This window comes from Mesocricetus auratus, unplaced genomic scaffold, assembly GCF_017639785.1.
Source record: "Mesocricetus auratus isolate SY011 unplaced genomic scaffold, BCM_Maur_2.0 Super-Scaffold_100040, whole genome shotgun sequence".
Lineage (NCBI taxonomy): Eukaryota > Metazoa > Chordata > Mammalia > Rodentia > Cricetidae > Mesocricetus > Mesocricetus auratus.
In genome coordinates, this window is record NW_024429217.1 from 2,551,583 (window position 1) to 2,564,809 (window position 13,227).

A 13,227-nucleotide genomic window follows, 5' to 3' on the forward strand; every position below is an offset into this window, starting at 1 on the left:
GCACATGACACCAATGCATTCCATCTGAAGAACCTTTGCTCAGACTTGAGACTTCCATATACTATCACTGAAATGCTTTTACTGTACATATAAAGATATTTGATCTTACAGAAATATACTGGCTTAATTACAGAAAACAAATACCTAATATTTTCTCCTATCATTCCATAACTTCTAGATATCAAGGTGTTGGAATGATTTATTTACTTACTTATGTTTTGATATAGGGCTTAGACTTCTCCTGAAGCTTGTTACATAGTTGAGGATGACCCATAACTCCAGATAGTTTTTTTCCCAGGCATGTTCTACCACTCCCAACTAACGCAATATTTGATTTTTAAAGTTTCTGCTTGATCTGCTGGCTTTTAGCTTGAGATTAGGACAGGATTAGGACAGGATGCCCAGGAATTTCCAAAATGTTTTCAAACAGAAATGTCTTGAAACATACTGCTGACACTTTATACTATATATTTATGTGAAACAGTGTTCTCACCATTGATGTGTACAGAATTAAAAACAGTGATCAATGTGAGGAAAAAGACTATCTTTTTCAGACTAGATTTAATTTTTCATGTAAAAATAGTCAAGCATGTCCGTCTATCTTATTAGTATGCACAAATGATAAAATTATAGCTATACTAAAGAATTTTAAATATAAATTTCATTATGAGTTTTAACTGATAAATATTCAATTTGTTTGACTACCTTATATACATGGCTTCCCACAAAAATGTCTCAGGTAGAAAAAGCAGTCTTAAGAAGAAAGGTTTAGGCAACTCTGATGTAGACTGCTTTGGGCATGCTGGAAGACAGATGATGTGAGTGCTCATGTCTGAGAGCTAGAAAGCTGCCTTGCTGTGATGTTCAGCTTTAATTGTCAGCTTGATACAACCAGAACCACCAGGGCCAGGCTCTCAATGAGTGATGCTCTAGATGAAGATTGTCTTATATTTTTGGTTGTGAGCCTAGCCTTTAACGGCTGAGATATCCCCTATGTGGAAGGATTTGGCAATAGAGTGGGAGGGTGGGGGAGAAGGGGAGTGCGGGAGGAGGGGAGGGAGAGGGAACTGGGATTGACATGTAAAACAAGCTATTTAAAATAAAAAAAAAAGATTGCCTTATTTGATATGAGAAGACTCAGCCCACTGAGGCAGCACTATTTCATAACAAAGGTTTCTAAACTGTGAGAGTGGGGAAGCTGAGCTGAGCTCAAGCATTCACACAAGCAACACGCATATAGTTGTCTCTCTTGACTGTGAATGTCATGTGACCTACTACAAGTTCCTTCCTGTACTTGTGGTCAATGATGAACTGTAACCTGTAATTGTAAGCAAACTAAACCCTTTTCCCTTTGTTTCCTTTTTCAAGGTATTCTTTTCTTAGTCACAGAAATGATGCTAAGATGTTTTCGAAGTGTAAGACCCTTTCTTGGACTCAGGTGTTTCTCTCCTTCCTTTGGCCAGTAAGTATCTTCCATTTGCTTTCCTTTATTTGTTTGACTTGGCTTGGCCACTTCCAGAACCAACAGTGAATTTGAAGCACACACACTTCTTAGCAGGGCCTCTCTGCACTCTAAAGAGTCACAGACCATACATGGGCATTATTATTGTGTCATGTTCTTTTCTGTGCAGTCAATTTTGTTTCCAAAATGTGTTTGCCAAGCTCCCCTTGCCACACTGCTCTCCTTGTGAGTTACAAAGCACAGCACCAAGTTAGTGATTACATTTTATGACATCATTAATAATGCATGACACAAGTGCTTATCTTAACATAGACCATCAAGAAAGTACCAGTTGAGAGCATCACTTAAAAATAGAAATTTAGAACATCAACCTTTTTTTTCTCCTATAAGCCTTTAAGAGTGTCACATGCAAAATAAGAAAACAATTGTTATTTGTCAGTTAAGTTGTAGCTCACCTTTCGAGGTCCTGTGCTTTTTAGTTCAAATACATCCATTGTATAATTAACTCTACGTCCATAGTGGTCAAATTGAACATTCCCAGTCAGCCCTTGAATTCGAACCTGTGAAGGAAAAAGATAACACACATATTCATTTTCAGCTTCACTTAAAGAAACCTCCTACCACTAGGCTAAGGACTGTAGAAGGCTGTTGGATTAAAAGCTAAAATCAATTCTCTGGAATGTTACTGGATGCTTGAGCTACTGAGAAGGAACCTGGTGGAGGAATATGAAAGGATATTAAAACGTATTTTGCTCTATACCAAGAAGATGAACTTTTTGTATTATAACGTTTTCATTTTAACTAACATAATTCTTTCCCAATAGTTAAATATTCTTTATAGAACAGAATTGTATTTGCTTAGAGGCAGTCTACAGCTTTTTTTCTATATCATTACAATATATAGTATATATATATTTGTATATATATATACTATAGTATATATGATATATAGTATTTCCTTATAGTATATATAAAACTAAAAATACAATATTTGAAAATATCCAAGCACATTGGCTTCCAAGTTGTCTTTTTTGATTCACATTCATTTAACTTATGGTTTGAACTTATTGTATTTCAGATAAGTTAATTTTTACATATAATATCTTTAACACTTATTATTTGAAATATATTGTTTGTGTGGGTATAAAATAATATAGCAAATATTTTAATCCAAAGTTAAAGATGCCTTGAAGCAGTACTTAGATCTTACAAACACGTCTTCTTCTTTTATGACACAGTTTTATATGTCCTTGACATCCTATGGCTAGTGGTGTAGGAGCTAGTGGGAAGCAGATGTGAATGCCATTGTTGAAACAAAGCATTTAATTGGTATTTCAGCAGTTCCTTAAAACAACAGCCTATTGATTCAAAACGGTAGCTGCTCTGCCAGGCTGGGTCCTTGAGCCACTTTATGGAGCACAGGGTCCTTGCTAACCAAAATATGTCTCCACTGCACCCCATCATGCTTCTAGACCTTGTTGGAGTTGTGGTGTTATCTCCACTACACAACCATATAAGGAATAAACATTGAGGTTCTACCTAAAATGTTTTGATATTGTAGAAGGCTTGATGTATTAACATGAAAATTGCAATAGATGTTAATGCTCAGATGAGTTATCTTAAAAAAAAAAACATACTGAGCCAGGTGTTAGTGGCATACGCCTTTAATCCCAGCACTCAGGAGGCAGAGGCAGGCAGATCTTTGTGAGTTTGAGGTCAGCCTGGTCTACAGAGTGAGTTTCAGGAAAATACAGACAAAGCCTGTCTCAAAAAACGAAACAAAACAAAACAAAAAAACCCATGCTGTATTTATAAAAGCTCATACAATAAAGCAAAAGTATGAGTTACCTGTTTCAGGGTTCTCTCCATGTCAATTCCCTGGCCCCAGGGAGCAGCAGGGTTTGCCAGACAATCCCCAGCATTTCCTCTCCTCGAAATATCAATTTTCTGTCTTCTGAGACTTCGGAAAGTTTCAGCCATCACCAGAACTCCATCGTAAGTCAGAGCAGAGGTGTACTGAGCATGTTAAAGTGTGAATAAGGGCAAATGTTAAGTTTAGCACAATGAATAGCATGGGTTTCTGTTGGTTTATGACAGCATGGTACTGATAATTTATTGGTGATGGCTTTGGGAGTATCTGCTCTTGCTTGAACACAAAGACTGTATGCCACATATTATTGTTCTTAGTTTTAAAGGAGAAAACCCACTCTGAAAGAAGAGACCGTAAAGCATAAATTTCCATCATCTGGAAGAAGAAATGTTCCGGTAGAGATTTTAGATTGTGTTTCATTATGAACAGTTGAAGGATGGATACTACACAGTGTTGTTATATCCTCCATTGCAGTTCCTTAGGCCCAGGAGGGCTGGGCTGTCTTGTACTTTGCTTCTCCACCGACGCCTAGCAGTATTATCTGAGACTCACTTTGCATTCAACTTGAAGTATTTCTGTTTAGTCTCCCAAAGGAATTGTTTGTTGTTATTTAGAAATGTAATGCTAAGAATAGCATCTATTTTGTTCAACCTCAATAGTGTATGTACCTGTCATCCAATGAGTGTGCTCAAGAGAATGTACCATTGCTTTAAGTTTTGAACTCCGCATCCTAGTATCAGTGTAGAAATACCAAGTAGAAAGCATCTTTCTAATGACCATCCATGTTTCTCCTTGGGAAAAGAATGAGCCCCCAGGACAAGATTATTAGTGTAATGCAGTTAGGAAAGACCAAGAGGAAAATGTGATCTGGGGGTAAATTTGGTAGTGTTTGATTAGAGAATTACTGAACATCTGGGTGATAGGACATATTCTGTGGTAATATATTGCTTATGATTCATTAAAGCCACTGGAGATCAAAATAGCAAAGCAGCCATACTAGTTAGCCACAGAAGCCAGGCACATACACCTTTAATCCCAGGATTCAGGATTAATAAAGAGGTCCACAGATCTCTGAGTCCAAGACTACCCTGGACTACAAGAGAGTGAATCAGAGCTCACGTTTTTTAATTGGAGGATTTGAGACGTATAAAAGGTAGAGGCATTGAGTCTGGGAGTTAGTCTCTAGCCACGTTGTGGAGAAGCATAGCAGTCTGAGTGAATCTGAGGAGCAATGAAGTTGGGAGCAGTTTGAGGATCACCCCTTTGGTCTGAACAGAGGTAAAGGTAAGAGCTAATGGCTGGCTGCTTTGCTTTTCTGATCTTCAACTTGAAGCTTGAACTCCAATATGAGTCTATGGGTATTTTATTTATCTTGCTACAATATTGTTTAAGCAGAGAAGATTCATCATCATCAACTACTAGGTATGAAAATAACTGCATTGTCTCCTTCGGGAATTCCATATAATTAACACTTTTTACACCTGTATCTGGGGGAGATCTGTGCCATGTTAAACAAGAGACGAACTTGATTTTTTGCCTGCAAATAAAGAAAAACAATTTGAAATTCTGAAAGTAGAAGCTAAACTAAGACAATATTATCATTACACAGAAAAGCTAGCATTTGAAGGAAGAGAAAAGTAAAACTACATGAGTTCCAAGAAAGCACGTTTAAGCAGTGTAGGAACTGAGTATGAGGCTTGAATTAACAGGATATATAAGATTCGTGTAGCATGACAGAGCTGCTAAGAGAACAGACATACACAAGGCCTGTGCCCTCTCAGCATGGAGGAGCTGGAGGAAAAGAAGCAGACGCTATGAAAACCAATGTGTCTTCTCTTTGCTCCACTCACCATGTCTCTGAGGAGAAAAAGCTTCCAAGTCATCTTTCTCTAAGGCAAGAAAATAAAAAGCAGACATGAAGACCTTTTCTCAGAGTGTACTACATGTGTGCCAGGATCAAGAGATCAAAACAAAACAAACAAAAGCAAAGTAAAGCAAAGCATTGTCCCCCTTTTCTCCAGTCATGAGAAAGAAGCTGAGAAGAGATGGTCCAAACAAAACAAAAGCCAGAAAACACGCTTGCTTTCTCGGAACATGTCCATCCTTTTCCGTGGAATGTGAAGTAGAGAAAGGGAGCTGTGCCACACAGTGGGACACAGTGCAAAGGCGACAGTCAACTGGAGAAGCAAAGTCCTGGAGTTTCACAGGGCAGAAAGCTGGCAGAGGCTGGAGTTTAGACTTGCGTGGTCTTATCAAAAGCTCCAACTCTTTCTCATGGGCCTTACTTTGTCACTGTCTAGGAAAGCATGTTTATGGATACCCCGCTTACAGTTGACATGGAGAAAATGCATATAAACAAACATTTCATTTCTGGGCAGCTTTAAAACTGCTCCTTAGCCTGGAGTTATTTGTTGTCCTACTCATCAAACAGAATGGAGAAGTGAATTCTTCTCGCCATTATTAGGTCCTGAAGGCAGACACGGGCAGAATCAGTGTTCAATAGATGGTGAACTTTGACAGGAAATAACTAAAATAAACTGGAGTTCTGTTACTCATAGGTTTATAGAATGTGGAAGATAAAATTTACAGAGCACAAAACAGAACATTAAAAGAGTAAGTATTTAAACAGTTGTCAGGATGACTTTTCATGTACTACCTAAGAACTGGGTGCAGAACACATGTCGACACTAGCTGGGAAATATGAGACTATGAAGGTTGTTAGTGGATAGTCTTGGCCCTACAGGTGTTTACAGGAGTCAACGTTAAGTATGGTATGTCCTTACTGAGAACTGCAGAGTCCTAACGTCATGGAGAGAATAAAAAAAGATCCCTGAGAAGGTGAACCTTGGGGTAAACTCTGGGATAAAGTTGGAGTGGATGGATAGTGCAGACAACAGTGGAAGACTGTTGAGGTGGACACTTAGAGACACAAGAGCACAACAGTGCTGTTTAACCAGAACATCAGAAAGGTAGCAGGGGATCATCAAATCAAAGAACATTCGTTCCCAGTGTTTTTATTATTATAAATCATCATTATTATTATTTTTTCTTTTAGTGGAAGAAAATGATGAGATCAGAGGTCATGTGTTGACTCTTGTTTAAAACACTGACCAATGTGTTGACTCTTGTTTAAAACACTGACCAATTGAAATACAATTCAGTTATAACTATAATTTTTATGGACTGTTTTTGAACTTTCTTACTCATTAACATTTATTTGAAGCTCCAATCAACACTCAACTTTCGCAGGCACTTATGGGTGTATATAAAGTAGCGAAACACTGGATTCATCCAATATGAAAAGTTCCAGCTCTAGTTAAATAAAGAAACACTAAAGATTTTTTCACTTCTGCTCTCATGTTGTAAACAAGTGCACTTTATATGGTGAAGTAGGTAGTGTTTTCCTCAAATTTGTGTTTTTTTTTCAGGTTACTTTACAGATTAAAACAGCCTGCAACATAGCACTAATTGCTGTATAATGGTTGTAATGTGAGAAGGTTCTGGTATTTCTGAGAAATATACGTATTAAGTACACTTTCTTCATGCATAGACTAAGAGCTGTTGATCATAAGATCAGTGCTAAAAAAGCATACCTACAACAAATAAAACAAGATTATATATTGACTACTTGACCGAAGGTCATAACTAGAGGCTCTTGGAAACTAATCTTATGTTTTTTCTAAGAAAAATGCCTCAATATTTGGTCACCCACTACTTGAGGATGTTATTCAGAACATAATCACAGGTGGTAACAATTGACTGTATATGTGTATTAAATGGCTTCTGGATACCTAGAATCATGCTAAGATTCATAAAAACTTCATATATGGTGTGATTTTTGTTATAATGTGCTATATAGCTGTATTTATGATATTACTGTGAAAATGGTTTCAATATAAATAGATGCTAATGAACCAGAATTATTATAAACATATACTCCAAAAGCATCCCACACATTAAAACATGATAAATAACCCAAAACAATAGTACAGAGAAGGCAATTTGGAGATTGTCAAAAAGGGGGCAGTAAATTATCATTCTTCTGTGTCCCATGGACCCCTGAACTTTTACTCACAGGCAGTCAATTGCCGTATAATTAACATATCACTTGCATTAAAATATCAAAAGGAAAGATTAACACACAACAGACATGCAATAAATATTTAATTTTGAAATTTCTTGATTCTATTTGGTACCTTTCTAATTCCAAATTTGAATAGGGGAAATTGATAATCTGAAAAACAAACCTTACAGCTAGGAAACAGAATAGCTGACTGTACTCATTGGTCTTAGCTTTTCTATGTCTTGGTCTCAAATTACATATTAGAACTCTACTGAAATATTAGAGTTAAGGAAATATTAGAGATTAAGATTCATCACATGGTGGTCAAAACCACTAAGTTGGAGTCAGAGTAGCAAGCCATCATTGAGATGATATCTGAGATCCATCCTTTCAGATGAGACAAAATATACCATGAGCAGCAATGTGGCAATGTCCTCTGCAAATGCTAATCACACACACACACACACACACACACACACACACACACACATTTTTTTTTAAGGTAGCCATCTCTTTTGCAAAGCAGGTACATACATCTTGGGTGTTTACTATTTTTCCCAAGAGTTTCTCTCTCTGCTTTAATGTCTGTCTTAAATCTATGTCATACTTCTTTCTTGATAATGTACAACTTCATCTAGTATGCACACCTATACACTTATATGGTATGTGCATATGTAACATGCATATATGTTATACATATCATATAATAACACACACAGCACACACAACACAGCAGAAAAGATGGTTCAGCAGTGAAAAGCATTGGCTACTCTTGCAGATGACTGAATTTTGTTCTCAGCAGCCATATAGTTGTTTGCCACTGCTGGAAATCACATCTTCAGAGGATCTGCAACCTTCTTCCAGCCTTTTTCGGTATACTCACCATATATAAACCCATACATAGACAAGCAAGTATATAATTAAAAAAAACGAGCCCAGTGTTTTATTCTTAAATTGAAAGAGAGATTGTACGTGAGACTTACGTTTTTCATTTCTACTAATTTTTGAATTTATCTACTTACTATAAACCATTTAAAAATGTGGTTTCTATCTGGGTAGAAAAAAATGAATAAAGGTAATTTGCATTTAAATGTTAAATAATAAAACTTTTTTTTTTTTTAGTTTAGAATTGTTTATTGCCAACATTTTCACCAGATGAGGGAGTTCATGTTTTAGTTCCGGAAGGAAAAGTCTAGCATCCAGTAAATCATTGTGGAAAAGTTTGGCCATTAATAAAATTCAAATGGACTCAGCCTGTGACTGGGTACATTCATTCTTTTTTTTTTAATATTTTTTTTAATTTTCCATTTTAAATTTAGATAAGAAACAAGGTTGCTTCACAAGTCAGTACGAGGTCCCTCTCCCTTTCCCTCCCCTCCTCCCGTGCCCTCCCCCATCCCCCCCCCGTTATCCCCTCATTCCCCCAGGGAGGGTGAGGCCCTCCATAGGGGTGTCCATAGTCTGTCATTTCATATAGGGCAGGGCCTAGACCCTTCCCCAAGAGTTCAGGATGAGAGTGCACCTCACATTGTTCTATGGGAGTCCAGAGACCGTGTGTATACTTGGGATGGGTACTGATCTGCTGTCCAAGGTTCAATAGATTACCTAGGCCTCCTCACTGATACCCAGATTCAGGGGGTCTTGATCAGTCCCATGCTGGATTCCCAGGCTGATGTCTGGGATTCAAGAGTTAACCTTTGTCTGGTCAGCTGTTACTGGGGGTTCAACCAGCCCAGTCTTAATCCCTTTGATCATCAGTCAATAATAAAACTTTTTAATGCAAAACTTCCAGGAGTTTACACAGAAGACAATAAAAACATATTTCTGGGTTAATCTGACTGCTCTGTTATTAAATGCAGACATTTGAAAAATATTTTATTTTGTGGTGCGTGTAAATGCTTGTGTGTATATGACTCATGGATGAATGTGCATGGCCATGTGCATCTGTAGGTTTGTTCACATGGAGGCTAGAAGTCTATTCTGCTGCTTTCAGCCTTGTTTAGGACAAAGTCTTTTCACTGGACCCTAGAACTCATGGCTGCCAGTGAGCTTCTGGGGACTGTCTGCCTCCACCTTCCAGATTTGGGATTACAGGAGTTCACTGCTTCACTAGTTTATACTGGGGCTCTGACCTTGGATGCTCATGCATGCATAGTCAGTCCTTTATCCACTGTACCAGCTACACAGACCCCACCTTTTATAAATTTCTCAGTGCTTTGGTCATACAAAGAGAGTGAGAAGATGCCACAATGTGTCTGAAAGAATAATAAAAAGAATCACAGAATAAAAAGTATTAACATAGGCTTGGCTATTAAGAACACTTGCTGCTTTTGCATGGGACCCAGGTTATGCTCCTAGTGACTTAAAATTGGCTTACAACTAGTTCTGGGGATCTGACTCCTTATTCTGTCTTCTGAGGGTACCAGGCATACCCATGGTGCACAAACATTCACATACACAAAATAAAATGATATAAGGATTTAAAAAGACAACAGTACACAATATACTAAAAGAAGCAGATACCTTTGGAGGCGTTTCAGATCCTGGATATTCTCTCTGATCTAGTTTCTTCCATCGATCCATTAGTTTGGTTACCATAGGCGTATTAAAATCTACCAATTGGAATCCAGTGACATTTGCTCCGCCGTGTATAAATCTCTCAAGAGAAATGTCCTTGAAACCCTGTAAATTAATGTAATTAACAGAAACCTCATCAAACTTAGTTCATTAAACATTTTGGTTCTTCAACAGTACATAGGTTAATGCAGATTTCCTTCCTTGTCCACATAATCACAATTCTCTTGATCCAAGAAGAAACATATTATTCTACTAATAACTAAGCAAATTGTTAGTGAGAGGTCCAGGTATGTGAACTAATAGCCAATATTATGTACCAGGCTATATTTTATATCAGGATTTACTATATGCCAGGTTCTGTGATGATTACATTACAGCTTATCTATCTAGCTTAATCATCTCTTTGTTACTGGACAGCTATGATTAATTGTAAGATAAGAAACTAAGGATCAGATGTGCAAAGAAGAAAAAACTGTTCAAGGTTACATGCATATACAATAGAGCCAAGGGTTGGTCAGATGAATTGATTGTTGTGTTGATCCTTTCTACTTTGTAGTCCTTCATATTGTTATAGAAAGGTGTGATTTTCACCTATGAACACCTGATTTTTGACAAAGAAGCTAAAATTATACAATGAACAAAAGAAAGCATCTTCAACAAATGGTGCTGGCATAACTGGATGTGGACATGTAGAAGATTGCAGATAGATCCATATCTATCACCATGCACAAAGTTTAAATCCAAATGGATCAAAAGCCTCAACATAAATCCATCCACATCGAACCTCTTAGAAGAGAAAATGGGAGATAACCTTGAATGAATTGGTACAGGAGACAGCTTCCTGAACATAACACCAGTAGCACAGACACTGAGGTCCACAATCAGTAAATGGGACCTCCTGAAACTGAGAAGTTTCTATAAGCAAAGGACCCAGTCAGCAAGACAAAACAGCAGCCTACAGAATGGGAAAGGATCTTCACCAAACCCACATCTGATAGAGGGCCGATTTCCAAAATATATAACGAACTCAAGAAGCTAGACACCAAAACACCAAACAATCAATTAAAAAGAACTAAATAGAGAATTCTCATCAGAGGAATCTAAAATGACTGAAAGACACTTAAGAAAGTACTTAATATCCTTAGCCATCAGGGAAATGCAACTCAAAACAACTCTGAGATACCATCTTACACTGGCCAGAATGGCTAAAATAAAAAACACCAATGACAGTCTATTCTGGAGAGGATGTGGAGAAAGAGGAACATTCCTTCATTGCTCGTGGGAATGCAAACTTTTATGACCACTTTGGAAATCAGTATGTCAGTTTCTCAGAAAAAAGGGGAATCAGTTTACCTCAAGATCCAGCAATTCCATCCTGGGCATATACCCAAACAAGGACATATGTTCAACTCTGTTCATAGCAACGTTGTTTGTAATAGCCAGAACCTGGAAGCAACCTAGATGGCCTTTAGTTGGCAACCTAGATGCCCTTCAACTAAAGAATGGATAGGGAAAATGTGGTACATTTACACAATTGAGTACTTCTCAGTGGAAAAAAATGGGATCCTGAAGTTCACAGAAAAATGGATGGAACTAGAAGAGACCATCCTGAACTAGGTAACCCAGCCACAAATAGACAAACATGGTATATATTCACTCATATGTGGATATTAGACATAGAGCAAAGGATTACCAGCCTACAATCCACACCACCAGAGGAGCTAGGAAAAAAGGAGGACCCCAAGAGAAGAACGCATGGTCTCCCGAAGAAGGGGAGGGAGACAAGATCCTCTGAGCAAATTAGGAGGACAGGGAAAGGAGGAGAGGAGGGAGATGGAGAGGGGAGAGGGTGAGAAGGGGAGGGAGGAAAGCAGGACTGAGACAGGGGAGGAATAGAGGAGGGCAAGAAAGGAGATGCCTCGATAAAGTACAGGTTTGGAGAGAGGTCTGGCACAGAGGAAACGGTAGGGGATCCACAGGGATGACCTCAACTAAGAATCTAGGCTACCTTTGATGCCCTTCCCCTATAATGAGATTGATGACTACCTTGGTTACCATCCCTAGAGCCTTGACCCAGTAGCTTGTGGAATCAGAAACAGGCATCCACAGCTAAACACTGAGTCATACTCCCGGAATCCAGTTGCAGAGAGCAAGGACAGATTAGCAAATAAACCAAGATGGAACTGGATATACCCGCAGGAACAGTTGATAGTAAGCAGACCCTAGTAAAGCACTGGTCCAAAGCAAGTCCTCTGAATGTGGGTGCCAGCGAGGAGGTCTGGGCAGTATATGGAACCTCTCACAGTGGAGCCAGGGTTTATTCCTAGGTCACAAATTGACTTTGGGAGCCCATTCCCTATGGAGGGATACTATCGCAGCCCACATACAGAAAGGAGGGCCTGGGCTCTCTCCCAAATGATGTGATGGACTTTGATGATCCCCAGTGGAGGGTCTCACTGTCCCTTGGGAGTAGTTGGAGGGTGGGTTGGGGGTCAGTGGGAAGCATGGGAGGATGGGAGGGCAAGGGAATGGGGGGATGGATATGTAAATAAGAGTGTTTCTAGAATAAACTCATGTGCTTTCATGCTGCTATCTCACTTTTAAAAAAGTGTGATTTTAATTTTATTAATTTCTATATCACCAGGAGAGAATACATACAAAAGAAACCCAGGCTTTGATTCTCACCTTTGTTACATTCTGACTTTAGATTACCTCCATGTCAAAACAGCAGGAAAATACTCCCAGTATGCATTCAGTAATTGTGAGGAGTTATTAACTAATTCAATTAATGGATATTTATATTAGGCCTATTTTGTGCTAGCCATCTTGACAGCTCATCGGTAACATTCTCATTTCATTGAGAAATAAACTAGACAACACAAAAAAAATTATGTGCTAGAAATGGGAAAAACACTGCCCATCAATCTCTAGCTACTAAACTGTCCATGGAGCATTTGTATGCTTTTAGTATCGTACAGAGCAGACCCACAGGCAGGCAAATCATTTACTGTTTTTAAAAGCCACAGTAATTCAGCTCTTGCATTAGCTACTAATTGGTGAGATTACTATTTTCTTTCAGTCTTAGCTGAAATAGAAGGTCTGCTAAGCCTTCTGTGTCACTTTAACCACAGCTGCGAGACACAGGCAAACTGCATCCTCAGGGATACCATCAGATGCAGCCTGTCAGACAGTACACTGAAGGAAAAGGAAAAACAATTACTGTGTCTGACTGTAACAAATGCCTGTCAGTTGTGG

General features: G+C 38.4%; 1 protein-coding gene across 11 annotated transcripts in view; it reads right to left on the bottom strand.

Moving 5' to 3' along the window:
* The window catches only part of Gria4 (glutamate ionotropic receptor AMPA type subunit 4), a 361,933-nt gene that overhangs the window by 68,494 nt on the left and 280,212 nt on the right, over positions 1 to 13,227 (bottom strand). For all 11 annotated transcript variants that reach the window (XR_005872745.1, XR_005872746.1, XM_040734754.1 and 8 more), the window contains exons 7-9: positions 9,919 to 10,077; positions 3,311 to 3,478; positions 1,918 to 2,022 (exon numbers count right to left, since the gene is read on the bottom strand). Coding sequence is in view for 9 of the 11 variants with exons in the window: in XM_040734754.1 (XP_040590688.1) it covers positions 1,918 to 2,022; positions 3,311 to 3,478; positions 9,919 to 10,077 (432 nt within the window). In the remaining 2 variants the exon portion in view is untranslated. The remainder of the gene's footprint in view (positions 1 to 1,917; positions 2,023 to 3,310; positions 3,479 to 9,918; positions 10,078 to 13,227) is intronic.